At 44.0% G+C, this 12980-nt stretch overlaps 1 protein-coding gene across 2 annotated transcripts in view; it reads right to left on the reverse strand.

Annotated features, from left to right (window-relative positions):
- TRIM42 (tripartite motif containing 42) overlaps nucleotides 1-11940 on the reverse strand; it is a 30157-nt gene extending 18217 nt beyond the window's left edge. For both annotated transcript variants that reach the window (XM_002685043.6, XM_024996122.2), the window contains exons 1-2: nucleotides 11408-11940; nucleotides 5410-6110 (exon numbers count right to left, since the gene is read on the reverse strand). In XM_002685043.6, the coding sequence (XP_002685089.1) occupies nucleotides 5410-6110; nucleotides 11408-11748 (1042 nt within the window). In that variant the 5' untranslated portion in view covers nucleotides 11749-11940. The remainder of the gene's footprint in view (nucleotides 1-5409; nucleotides 6111-11407) is intronic.
- Between the last annotated feature and the right edge of the window lie 1040 nt (nucleotides 11941-12980).

Here is a 12980-nt window from a genome sequence, read left to right on the forward strand (position 1 = left end):
AGGCTCAATTTTTCCCCTATGTCTGAATGGATATGCCATAAAGGTAGCCCTTTCCCAGTGGCTGGGCTCATTGGAATTTGTAGTGATGTCTCTTCACTGTCTTGTTTTTCAGGTGTCCCGGACTTTGAGAAAATGATCGCAGCGTGACTTTGTTAAAGACCCAGGCTTTCTATGATTGCATGAGGCCCATAGCAGGCTACATGCAGCATCCCTTTCCCTAAGCTGAGGCTCTGGAGAATCCAGTCAAGCTCAGGCCATGGGTCCCACCTTAAAAAAATCCAGTAGGAACAAGTGGGGCTTCCACTGGCCTGGCAACATGGCTCCTGTAGGATTTCTTTAATATAAGGGCTTCCCTGGTGCTGCTCCCAAACTTAATAAATGTCCATTGACAAACCATGTTTCTAGGCATGGAGCAATTGAGAAATCAAGGTGTTCCTGAAACAAGATGGTGAGATGTCCTGAGAGGCATAATTAGCAAGGTCTGTCTCTGACCCACCTCTCTGTCCAATGGAACCTTTCTGTGCAGTTCAGAGGAAAGCTGCCCCCTTGTCATCTGTTCAGACATGCTTCTATGGACACTGAAATATCTGACAAGGGAGGAGCTAGGCTGATCTGAGGCATCCTGGTCACTTGACTCTAGGCCACCACTTAGAGGAGCAGGCCGCAGGTGGTGGCGGTGGTCGCTGTTGTTTTTCAGTCTCTCTGTCTTTAGATTCTGGCCACTGTTTAGCAGAGTAGGTTTTCAAATGAGTGCTGTGGAATTAACACAAATTTTGGACTCAGAGAGACTAGGTCACCAGTTGTCTTATCCATGGAGGGAATTTTAATGCCTGTACTATAAGATTATTGAAAAGATTAGGCAATTCTTCTGAAAGGCTTGGGTAAAGTAGGCCTCTGTTCAAGGAAGCTATTCCCACTGATAAAAGGGCCTAAAAAATAAATAGAAAATCTTAACAGACCCATAACAAGCATGGAAATTGAAACTGTAATCAGAAATCTTCCAGCAAACAAAAGCCCAGGTCCAGACGGCTTCACAGCTGAATTCTACCAAAAATTTAGAGAAAAGCTAACACCTATCCTACTCAAATTTTCTTCCAGAAAATTGCAGAGGAAGGTAAACTTCCAAACTCATTCTGTGAGGCCACCATCACCCTAATACCAAAACCTGACAAAGATGCCACAAAAAAAGAAAACTACAGGCCAATATCACTGATGAACACAGATGCAAAAATCCTTAACAAAATTCTAGCAATCAGAATCCAACAACACATTAAAAAGATCATACATCATGACCAAGTGGGCTTTATCCCAGGGATGCAAGGATTCTTCAGTATCCACAAATCAATCAATGTAATATACCACATTAACAAATTGAAAAATAAAAGCCATATGATCATCTCAATAGATGCAGAGAAAGCCTTTGACAAAATTCAGCATCCATTTATGATAAAAAAACTCTCCAGAAAGCAGGAATAGAAGGAACATACCTCAATATAGTGAAAGCTATATATGACAAACCCACAGCAAACATTATTCTCAATGGTGAAAAAGTGAAAGCATTTCCCCTAAAGTCAGGAACAAAACAGGGGTGCCCACTTTTACCACTACTATTCAACATAGTTTTGGAAGTTTTAGCCACAGCAATCAGAGCAGAAAAGAAATAAAAGGAATCCAAATTGGAAAAGAAGAAGTAAAATTCCCACTGTTTGCAGATGACATGATCCTCTACATAGAAAACCCTAAAGACTCCACCAGAAAATTACTAGAGCTAATTAATGAATATAGTAAAATTGCAGGATATAAAATCAACACACAAAAATCCTTTGCATTCCTATACACTAATAATGAGAAAACAGAAAGAGAAATTTACAAAACAATTCAATTCACCATTGCAACACAAAGAATAAAATACTTAGGAATATATCTACCTAAAGAAACTAAAGACCTATATATAGAAAACTATAAAACACTGGTGAAAGAAATCAAAGACAACACTAATAGATGGAGAAATATATCATGTTCATGGATCAGAAGACTCAATATAGTGAAAATGAGTATACTACCCAAAGCAATCTATAGATTCAATGCAATCCCTATCAAGCTACCAATGGTATTTTTCACAGAGCTAGAACAAATAATTTCACAATTTGTATGGAGATACGAAAAACCTCAAATAGACAAAGCAATCTTGAGAAAGAAGAATGGAACTGGAGGAAGCAACCTGCCTGACTTCAGGCTCTACTACAAAGCCACAGTCATCAAGACAGTATGGTACTGGCACAAAGACAGAAATATAGATCAGTGAAGAAAAAGAAAGCCCAGAGATAAATCCACACACCTATGGACATCTTATCGTTGACAAAAGAGGCAAGAATATACAATGGAGAAAAGACAATCTCTTTAACAAGTGGTGCTGGGAAAACTGGTCAACAACTTGTAAAAGAATTAAACTAGAACACTTTCTAACACCATACACAAAAATAAACTCAAATGAATTAAAGATCTAAACGTAAGACCAGAAACTATTAAACTCCTAGAGGAGAACATAGGCAAAACACTCTCTGACATACATCACAGCAGGATCCTCTATGACCCACCTCCCAGAATATTGGAAATAAAAGCAAAAATAAACAAATGGGACCTAGTTAAAATTAAAAGCTTCTGCACAACAAAGGAAACTATAAGCAAGGTGAAAAAACAGCCTTCAGAATGGGAGAAAATAATAGCAAATGAAGCAACGGACAAACAACTAATCTCAAAAATATACAAGCAACTCCTGCAGCTCAATTCCAGAAAAATAAACGACCCAATCAAAAAATGGGTCAAAAAACTAAACAGATGTTTCTCCAAAGAAGACATACAGATGGCTAACAAACACATGAAAAGATGCTCAACATCACTCATTATCAGAGAAATGCAAATCAAACCACAATGAGGTACCATTTCACGCCAGTCAGAATGGGTGTGATCCAGAAGTCTACAAGCAATAAATGCTGGAGAGGGTATGGAGAAAAGGGAACCCTCTTACACTGTTGGTGGGAATGCAAACTAGTACAGCCACTATGGAGATCAGTGTGGAGATTCCTTAAAAAACTGGAAATATAACTGCCTTATGACCCAGCAACCCCACTACTGGGCATACACACTGAGGAAACCAGAATTGAAAGAGACACATGTACCCCAATGTTCATCGCAGCACTGTTTATAATAGTCAGGACATGGAAGCAACCTAAATGTCCATCAGCAGATGAATGGATAAGAAAGCTGTGGTACATATACACAATGGAATATTACTCAGTCATTAAAAAGAATACATTTGAATCAGTTCTAATGAGGTAGATAAAACTGAGCCTATACAGAGTGAAGTAAGCCAGAAAGAAAAACACCAATACAGTATACTAACACATATGTATAGAATTTAGAAAGATGGTAATGATAACCCTGTATGCAAGACAGCAAAAGAGACACAGATGTATAGAACAGTCTTTTGGACTCTGTGGGAGGGAGGGGGAGAGGGTGGGATGATTTGGGAGAATGGCATTGAAACATGTATAATATCATATATGGAACAAATTGCTAGTCCAGGTTCGATGCAGAATACAGGATGCTTGGGGCTGGTGCACTGGGATGACCCAGAGGGATGGTAAGGGGAGGGAGAGGAGTTCAGGATGGGGAAAACGTGTACACCTGTGGTGGATTCATGTTGATGTACGGCAAAACCAATACAATATTGTAAGTAATTAGCCTCCAATTCAGAGAAGGCAATGGCACCCCACTCCAGTACTCTTGCCTGGAAAATCCATGGACGGAGGAGCCTGGTAGGCTACAGTCCATGGGGTCGCTAAGAGTCGGACACGACTGAGCGACTGCCCTTTCACTTTTCACTTTCATGCATTGGAGAAGGAAATGGCAACCCACTCTAGTGTTCTTGCCTGGAGAATCCCAGGGACAGGGGAGCCTGGTGGGCTTCTGTCTATGGGTCGAGCAGAGTTGGACATGACTGGAGCGACTTAGCAGCAGCTTCCAATTAAAATAAATAAATTTATATTTTAAAAAAAGGGCCTGAAAGTGTCAATGAGATCCTCTTATCTACCCTGGTGGATATACACACAGAAATTATTGGGCTCTTTGCTGATATCTGTAAAATATCATTGTACTGGTTCCATCATGAGAACTTGAGTCAGTTTCCCTTATAGAAACTACAACTATGGTATATGTAGTATTTACATATACCATGAGTAGGTATGCAGAGGAATAGCAAGCTGTGGACTAGAACATTATTGGCTATCTCTGGGTATTTGCTACCAGTTCATTTACTTTACTGCTTGCAGCTTTGGGGGAAATTGAAAATAGAGGTAACTCTCAATATCACTTAATTCTTTCCCCTTTAAAATTGGGAAAATACTGCAAGAAATCCATCCTTAAGGACAAAAATATCTTAGACAGGCTCACAGAACTTCAGAATACTACAGGATCAAGCTCCTTCATTCTCCAAAGAGCAATATGAGGCCCAAGGTCATGAAAATTATAACCAAGATGATAGAATCTTTATGCATTTACTGTGTGTGGGATCTGTTTTTATGTGTTTAAGATAGAGTAATTCATTTAATCCTCACAAGGAGTTATTACTATTGCAACAGGGAAGAACAAATCTGACTCCATATTAGATCTGTTGTTTTCGTTTTAACCTTTCCATTAATGTTTTAATCTATTCCTTTCGTTTTGTGTTTTGTTAACCTGTGCTTAGTCCTGCTGACTCTGCAATTTTGTAAAAGAATATTGCCTGTAGCCTGAAATATAAATGATAGCCTATTCTCAAGACTGGGATCTTCAAGAGTCCATTCATATAGAGATTAAAAGTCGCAGAACAGAGAATGACATTTGTTTTGTTGCAGGTTTGCAAGAACATGGTGACCTGATCTAGGTGGACAGTTGCAAGAACAAAGGATATAGACACCAAGAAGTTTGCAGCACCCAGCCTTGCCCCTCCCTTACTCTGCCTTTAGAAAAGTACTTTGCTGAAAGCCTTTGGAGAATTCGGGAGTTGGGTGGGGCAGGAGCCACCTGTCTCCTTGCATGACCCTGCAATAAACCTTTCTCTGTTCCAAACTCCAACATTTCATTGGTTTGTTTGGTCTCACTGTGTGCTGGGCACATGAACTTGCTTTGGTAACACTATTATCCCTATTTTCCAGCTGGGAATACCAAGGCACAGGGAGTTAAATGGCTGGCAGTAGTTGCTAGATGTAAATACCAGGCCACTGATTTGCAGACTGGCTCAGTGTCTCCCAGGGATTGGATCCCTCCACCAGGTGGAACTAAGCCTCTCTGTTAAACAGATCCTCCCAAATCACCTTCCCCATCAGTTCCTGAACTAGGAGTAGTTGAGGGAGAAAAAGGGATCAGGACCTGCTTTGAACTTGGCGATGGCGCTGAAGAGCGCGGCAGCCCTCTCCGAGCAGGCGTCGATGAGGCTGATGGTGTCGTGGCCGTTGTGGAGGGAGGTCTTACAGAAGCCGCAGAGCAGCTCGTTGTCGTTGCGGCAGTACTCTATGATGCGGCTGGACGGGTGGTGGATGCAGATCTTCTCGTCCTGGTCCTCCGTGCTGGTATCCACGAACACGTGGTCCTGCATGGCCACGTCCGAGTGGAAAGTCTTGAGGCACTCGTTGCACAGATTGAGGCGGCAGGTGAGGCAACGCTTATAGGCAATGCGTTGGCTGCGGCAGACCTGGCAGACAATGGGCCCGCTGGAGCGGTCGAAGCGCCACTTGAGGTAGCCGTGCTGCTGCATGTAGCGCTTGGTGAGGCGGCCGCGCAGATAGTTCTCGGGTAGCTGCATCTTGTGGCTGTAGGACATGCAGTGCGAGCGGTTGCACACAGGGCAGATGAGGATGAAGAAGTTCTCGGTGACCTCGGCATGCTTCTGCAGCCGCCGCAGGCACTTCTCACACAGGCTGTGGTGGCAGGGCAGCATGAAGGAGTGCAGGCGCAGGCGGCCGCAGATGGGGCAGGACAGGTGGCTGACCAGATTGCTGTTGGCCGTCGGCATCATCTTCACCTCCTCCAGCTGCGTGTCGCTGCTCCCAATGCGCAGGGCCGTCTTGGAGCTGCAAGGAGAAGCAAGCGTGCGAACTCAGGAGGCGGCCTCCGTTTCTCCCTCTCAGAAGGAACAGGTGCATCGCTGAGTCGCAGCGCGGTGTGATGGGGGAAGAGCATGGGTTGTCCGCAAACCTGGTTCTAAACCCGCCTCCACCATCTTTTAGCTGGGCTCACGCATTTAAGTTAATTTACCTCTGTCTGTCTGTCCCCTCATTATAGAATCACTTGATGGGGCTTCTTGAGAAAATTTAAATGGAACTGAAAACCTGGATGGCCTTTGAGCAGTCCCTGGAATGCTGTACCTGATATGCAACTGCTTGCTATTTTTGAGCAAGAGAAAAACAGCCCAGAGGGGCAGGCACTTTCAGCTGGGTATTGGAATTCTGTTGGCCATAGATAATATCACAGAACACCCACAGCAGACAAGGCCATTCTGGGACTGTGGTGAAGCAAAGCAGAAACAAATCACTTCCTCATGTTTGAACTCAGAAGCAAGAACATTGTCCAAACCACAAAAATCACCAAACATCCCCTGTCCTGATTAAAAGAAGTGACTGCTGCTTTTTTTTTTTTTTTAACCAATAACAGGCTCAACCCTGTTATTTCCATCTTCTATGCAAGATTTATTAAGATTCCCAATAGGAGATTTACCCCTGTGTCCTCACCTACCATGAGCATAAATCCTGTAATAACTTAGTGATGCCTTCCTACTGAGACAACTCACATTTGCTCATGGTGTATCTCTCTCTTGTTTCAGTGGGACGGTAAATCCAATCTCCTCCAGCTACAGGTGTGTTCTTCGTGGGTTTTACCTAGAGGGCACTGACATCATTATTGTTATGTGTGAGAGGGAACACAGAGATGGGCAAAGCGTTCTTCCCAGGACACAAGGAGGTCAGTCTCCTAGCCAAGCCCAGAACTTGAGTGTTCTAATGATCAGACCACAACTGTGACTTAAGCAGGTAGAGGCCCCCTTAAGGTCGCACATGATGGAATGCACTGCTTTGGAGTTGCACCATTGAGATGTGTCGTCACCTCTCTCATCCTCAGTTTCCTCCTCTATAAATCAAATCTCACAATACTACTTCCTCCATGAGGATTTTAAAGTCTCCATGGGATAATCCATGATAAGTGCTTAACTGCCTGGACATAGTAAGCATTCAATAAATGTGCACTGTAATGACTTCATTCCGCTCCTAGCCAGCCCATGTCCACAGCAGAGAAAAACAATGGTCAAGTCTATGAGAAGTGTATGCTTCTACTGTGTGTGTGTTGAACCTTTATCTAATATCTGAGGCTGATTTCATATAAGAACTGTGGATGAAGTAACTGCATACTTGTAAAATTCAAGTGCATATTCTAAGAAACTACAGTCAGGGCAGAAGCAGTTTGTGAAAATAAGTGAATTAGATGGAAGTATGATAAGATACTTAATTTGTGACTATTCCGATCTCTCTTATCCTCTGTATTAGTGATGTCTGGGGGTTGAGTTTGACATTGTGCCTGTGTTTTTTTTTTTTTTTTTTTAACTTTTGCCTTTTTGCAGTCCCTATATGCCCCTGGCTTCTTCCCCCTTCCCTTAGCCAGGGACCTAGGTCTCAGAGCCCAGACAGTCAAGTGTGATGCCCAAACACACTGGAATGGAGTGGTTTTTTGGTGACAGTGTCCTTATGGAGAATTGGGCACCTGGGAAGCTCTCTCTTGGAGATTTGGATGCTGGTATCCAAGCCTGCTAGCCTCAATGTTTTCAGTCTCATTCCTTCTCTGCTTTCCCAGCCTCTCTGCTTTCTCCTACCCAGGTTCTGAAGGGGTCACCTGGAGAAGCAGGCTAGTTTTACATATGGCAGCTGGATAGACTACTCCAGTTTGATTAGGTGGGACTCTGAGAATCAGGGTGTGATATAAAGAGAGATAGCAAGAGAATTCAGAAAGAGAGAGGGAGAGACAAGGGTGTTGCGGGAAGAGAAAAAGAGAACACGGTGAGCAGACAGTTGTTAATGGCCCAGGGAGCTGGCATGGAGGTGAAAATGAAAGTGGGAAAAGGAGATGAGTAAGGCAAGGAGGGATGAATGAGCTCAGAGTGAGGAGGGATGAGGAAGATGCTGAGCAGGAAGTAGTGATGAAGAACAGAGGAGGCCAGGATCAGACACCAGGAGGGAGGCCAGATGGAAGGAATATGTCTCAGTGTACCCAGCACAAGCTGCCTGACACTTGTGGTAGCATCTCTGACCATCATCAGAAAGCCTCAGGCCTGGACTCGGGCATTCAGTGACCATCATTCCATGCCAAAACAGTTACCAAGCCAAGCAGCCTTGTCTTCTTGTTGAGATAATGGCCTCTGCTCCTCTGTGCATTGACTGCCTGCTCCCAGATTTAGGCCTGTTCCTTTTGTACTTGGGTTCCCATTATATCACCTGCAAGTCTCCTGGCTTCCCTTCTTGTTCCCTTCAGGCCATTCTGCACTGTAGCATCACCTGGGAGTGGGGGAGGCTTTTCAAATCCTGATGTCCAGGTCCTACCCCAAGCCAATGAAATCAGAATGTCTGGGGCTGGAGACCAGGCATCAGTAGTTTGTAAAGATCCCCAGGTGACTCTCATACAAAACAAAGTTTGGGAGTTCCTGGTCTAAGCATCCCCCAAAAGACCAATGTCATCCCCCTCTTGTTGGAATGGCTCTAAGATGCTCCATTGCTGATTTGCAGAAAATGGGGCAGTTGAGAGGAGAGAGGGAGTGGAAGCTACTTTCTGCTCCGTAGACCTTTGGGACTTGCATTGAGAACCCCTGTGTTCTCTATTCATGCAAAAATCACAAGAGGTGAGTTGAGAGTAACCTTTACTAAGCATCTACTAAGTGCTGACCTGTGAGAGAGAGCGTATCCTTCCCTAAATTCACTGAACCTTTGCTCACAGGATTGTTCTTCCAGTCTTGAAAGGCTTCCAGACTGCCTCCCATCTTTCTGTCTTTCCAAATGCTGTCATCCTAGAGGGCTGAGTTTTGGTCTTTCCTCTGTAAGAAGTGTCTCTGCCACCCCAGACAAAGTGACATAGACTGCTGTGGTCAGAGCAGGAAAAGGATGTTCAGTGCCTGTCATAGCAGGTTAATGCCCTAAGTGAGTAACTGAGACTCTCAATGCTATGACATCTGGTTAGGAACAAAGAGAAGGCTGGCAGGAGTTCATGGCCATCTGGGGTATTTACGCAGGCCATAGTGTCAAAAACAGCCTGTGGAAGCTATTGCTTTTCCAAGAAGTATTGCAGATATGAATGGTTCAGAGGAGGAAGAGGAAGAGCAATTTATATTTTTATATCACATAAAAAATTTCAAAATGATATTAATCCTCATATCCCCTGAATCACTGCAGGTACCATACTCTGCATTTTGAAAGACAGCATTTCAATTTAATTTTAATTTAAGCACACAAACTCTGGGTTCAAATTCTGACTACATCTTACCAGTGGTGTGATCTTGGGTCATTCAATGTCTTAAATACTAAGTTTTCTCATAGGTGTGGTAGCCATGGGGCAGGGATTACCTGGGGTCATCCACATGGGTCCTGGCAAGTTGTTTTTGCACTAAGCATCAGCTATTACTATTTTGTAAAGGTGAGAGAGGTGGAGTTCAGGAGAGCTCAGCACTCATACAGGGTGGGGCTTGGTTTGGAACTCAGGTCTGTACTGGTTAGTGGCTGTTTAGGGACACTTACACTTCATTGCTACAAAATTCTTTTTTGAAGTGGAAGTAATTTTTATTGTTACATTTTGAAATGCAAACAAAAGCATTTAAAATAATAACATCATTCAATATATATTTTTATTGTTACATTAAGTACAAAACAGATTATTTGGAGTATTTTTTAGCTCTTCTTTCCCCTTCTAGTTTTATTGAAATGTAGTTGACATTTAACAATGTATAAGTTTAAGGTGTAGAACATATTGATTTGATTTACAAACATCAGGAAGTGATTATCACAGTAAATTTAGTGACCATCCATCTTTTCCGACAGATAAAAAATTAAAGAAATGGAAAAAAATTAAAAATTTTTTCTTGTGCTAAGAACTCTTAGGAGTTATTCTCCTAACAACTTTCATATATAACTGACAGAAGCATTAATTATGTTTATCCTCTTGTATATGATATCCCTGGTACCTATCTTTTTAAAAATTTTATTTTATTAGGATAATCACTTTACAGTATTGTGATGGTCTCTGCCATACATCAACATGAATCAGCCCCTAGGTATAGACGTGTCCCCTCCCTCCTGAACCCCCTTCCACTTCTCTCTCCACCCCATCCATCCGGGTTGTCACAGAGCACTGGCTTTGGGTTCCCTGCATCATACGCCAAACTCCCACTGGCAATCTATTTTACGTATGGTACCTATCTATCTTATAACTGGAAGTTTGTATCTTTCGACTGCCTTCATCCAATGCCACATCCCCACCTTCTGCCTCTGATAACCACACATCTACTCTTTTCCTGTGTTTGTTTCTTTTTGAAGTGTAACTGACCCACAACACTATGTTAGATCCTGTTACACAACATAGTGATTTGGTATTTCTGTACATTTCCAAATGATCACCACCAACGTCTAGCTACCATCTGTCACCATACAAAGACCATGTGATATATTTGTACCATGACAAAGAGTAACTAGGACTTCCCTTGTAGCTAGATGGTGAAGAATCCACCTGCCAATGCAGGAGACATGGGTTGGATCCCTAGGTGGAGAAGATCTCCTAGAAATGGCAACCCACTCCAGTATTCTTGTCTGGGAAATGCCATGGACAGAGGAGCCCGGCACTACAGTCCATGGGGTTTCAAAGAGTTGGACATGACTGAGCAGCTAAAGAAAACAAAAAAATGTAACTAGAGTTAATTGCTAGCAAGTTCTGCTGCTGCTGCTAAGTCGCTTCAGCCGTGAGCGACTCTGTGCGACCCCATAGACGGCAGCCCATCAGGCTCCCCCGTCCCTGGGATTCTCCAGGCAAGAACACTGGAGTGGGTTGCCATTTGCATCCCCAATGTATGAAAGTGAAAAGTGAAAGTGAAGTCGCTCAGTCGTGTCCGACTCTTAGTGACCCCATGGACTGCAGCCTACCAGGCTCCTCCGTCCATGGGATTTTCCAGGCAAGAGTACTGGAGTGGGGTGCCATTGCCTTCTCCGAGCAAGTTCTTGGCCTCTCCTTTTCAGATAAGGAGGTGGACTTGGGGCGGGGTGGCTGGCCTGCCCTGTCCCCGCAGTTGGTAGGGCACTCCCCAGGTGTCCGGAGTCACTGTGGCCCGTGTCGGGTGTGCAGCACTTACGAGGTGCGGATGCTCCGGAGGCGGCCCTTGCGGAAGGTGATGGTGGCATTGCGGCAGCAGCGACTCTCGTAGTAGTAGCACTTGAGGTTGCTGCTGGCCGTGCAGCAGCACTTACAGTTGGGGTCATTGGCCCAGGAGCAGCAGCACCAGTGGCAGTTGGGGTTCTCGGAGCAGGTGCAGTGGCAGAACTGGCAGTTGCGCTCATCTTTGTAAGGGCAGGGGAAGCAGGTGCAGTTCCGCTCCGAGGTGAAGAGGAACTTGCAGCACAGGCAGGAGCATAGCCGCGGACAACATCTCTGCCATGTACAACATGGAGAGCAAACACACATGGCGGTATCCATGGCTCCTACATGATGGCCGCCCGCCCCTTGGACGTTTTGCGGCCTCCTCTACCAGAATCCTGCTGTCAGTTCTCCCGTGCAGGGGGTCCCTCCTCCCCCTGATGAGGCCCGTCAGCTTGGAGGTTGCAAGAGGTTGGCTGTTATGAGGCCTTCACAGGTGGTGTACCTGCCAGGAAGCCCAAGGGCTGGCATTTACATAGATCAGCTCCAGGCCATTTGCTTATGTCATAATCCCTGTCTCCCCACCATGTCTCACCATAAAGGGTAGGAGGGAGGGTGGCATCTGGGGGGTAGTGGCAGGAAGGCTGATGGACACTCTCTGCTTCCAGAGGGCCAGCTCCAGAAGAGTGTCAACACAGAGAGCATCCTGGAGGTTTAGCTGTCTCTTGGCACCTTTGGGGTTATGAGCTGGATTTCAGAAGCTATTTCTCTTACCTTGGAACTTGGGCAAGTTGAGGCAGGGGGTATGTCTTCATGGGCCGAAAGGCCTGGGTATGGTGCATTGGAAAAGTAGACATGATATTCCTCTTCATGGGCTGTTTTTGCATTGCTAGAACTCTTTATTTGATGAACAAAGTGCAGTGCTTACAAATAATAATGCCATATGTGAAGGGAATTACCATTTGTAGAAAGAATTAAAGGAAAAAAAAAGATATAGGTTCTTTAAGGCACTTCTTTCCATAGTCACTGAGTTTGTTAGTCACTGCATAGTCACTGATGATTTTCACTGCTTCAGGCATAAGTCACTCTGAATATTTCTTGGCATTTTTTTTGCAGGCTCATGGAGTTTGGCTGAGACTCAGGCTCTGTTTTCTATGCCCCTGCCCTCCTCCCCAGTCCCATCCTGCTGTATCCCTTTTATCAGGAGGCGGGAATTCTACACAAGACTCTTTATCTCTGCTTTTATCATTAATATATGCTCAGTATCTCTAGAAATGACCTTCTATTTTAGGGGAGAATTTTGTTTTCCACTTTATGCAGCTTGCAAAGATTAAAAGAGCAGAAATTTCATGATCATACCATATATATGGTATGAACACTGTCTTATTTTTTGTCCAAAAAGAAACAGAAGTGAGAGCCAATTTGGCTGCAGGAATTCATTGCATAATATATTATCTCTCCCTATGATTATCACCTTTATAATAAGAAAGAACACTCACTGAGTGCTAGCTGTTCCATCCACACTTTGATTTTATGTTCCTACAGATGAAAATTTTGGATCATAGGCTATG

Source organism: Bos taurus, chromosome 1, assembly GCF_002263795.3.
Source record: "Bos taurus isolate L1 Dominette 01449 registration number 42190680 breed Hereford chromosome 1, ARS-UCD2.0, whole genome shotgun sequence".
Classification (NCBI taxonomy): domain Eukaryota; kingdom Metazoa; phylum Chordata; class Mammalia; order Artiodactyla; family Bovidae; genus Bos; species Bos taurus.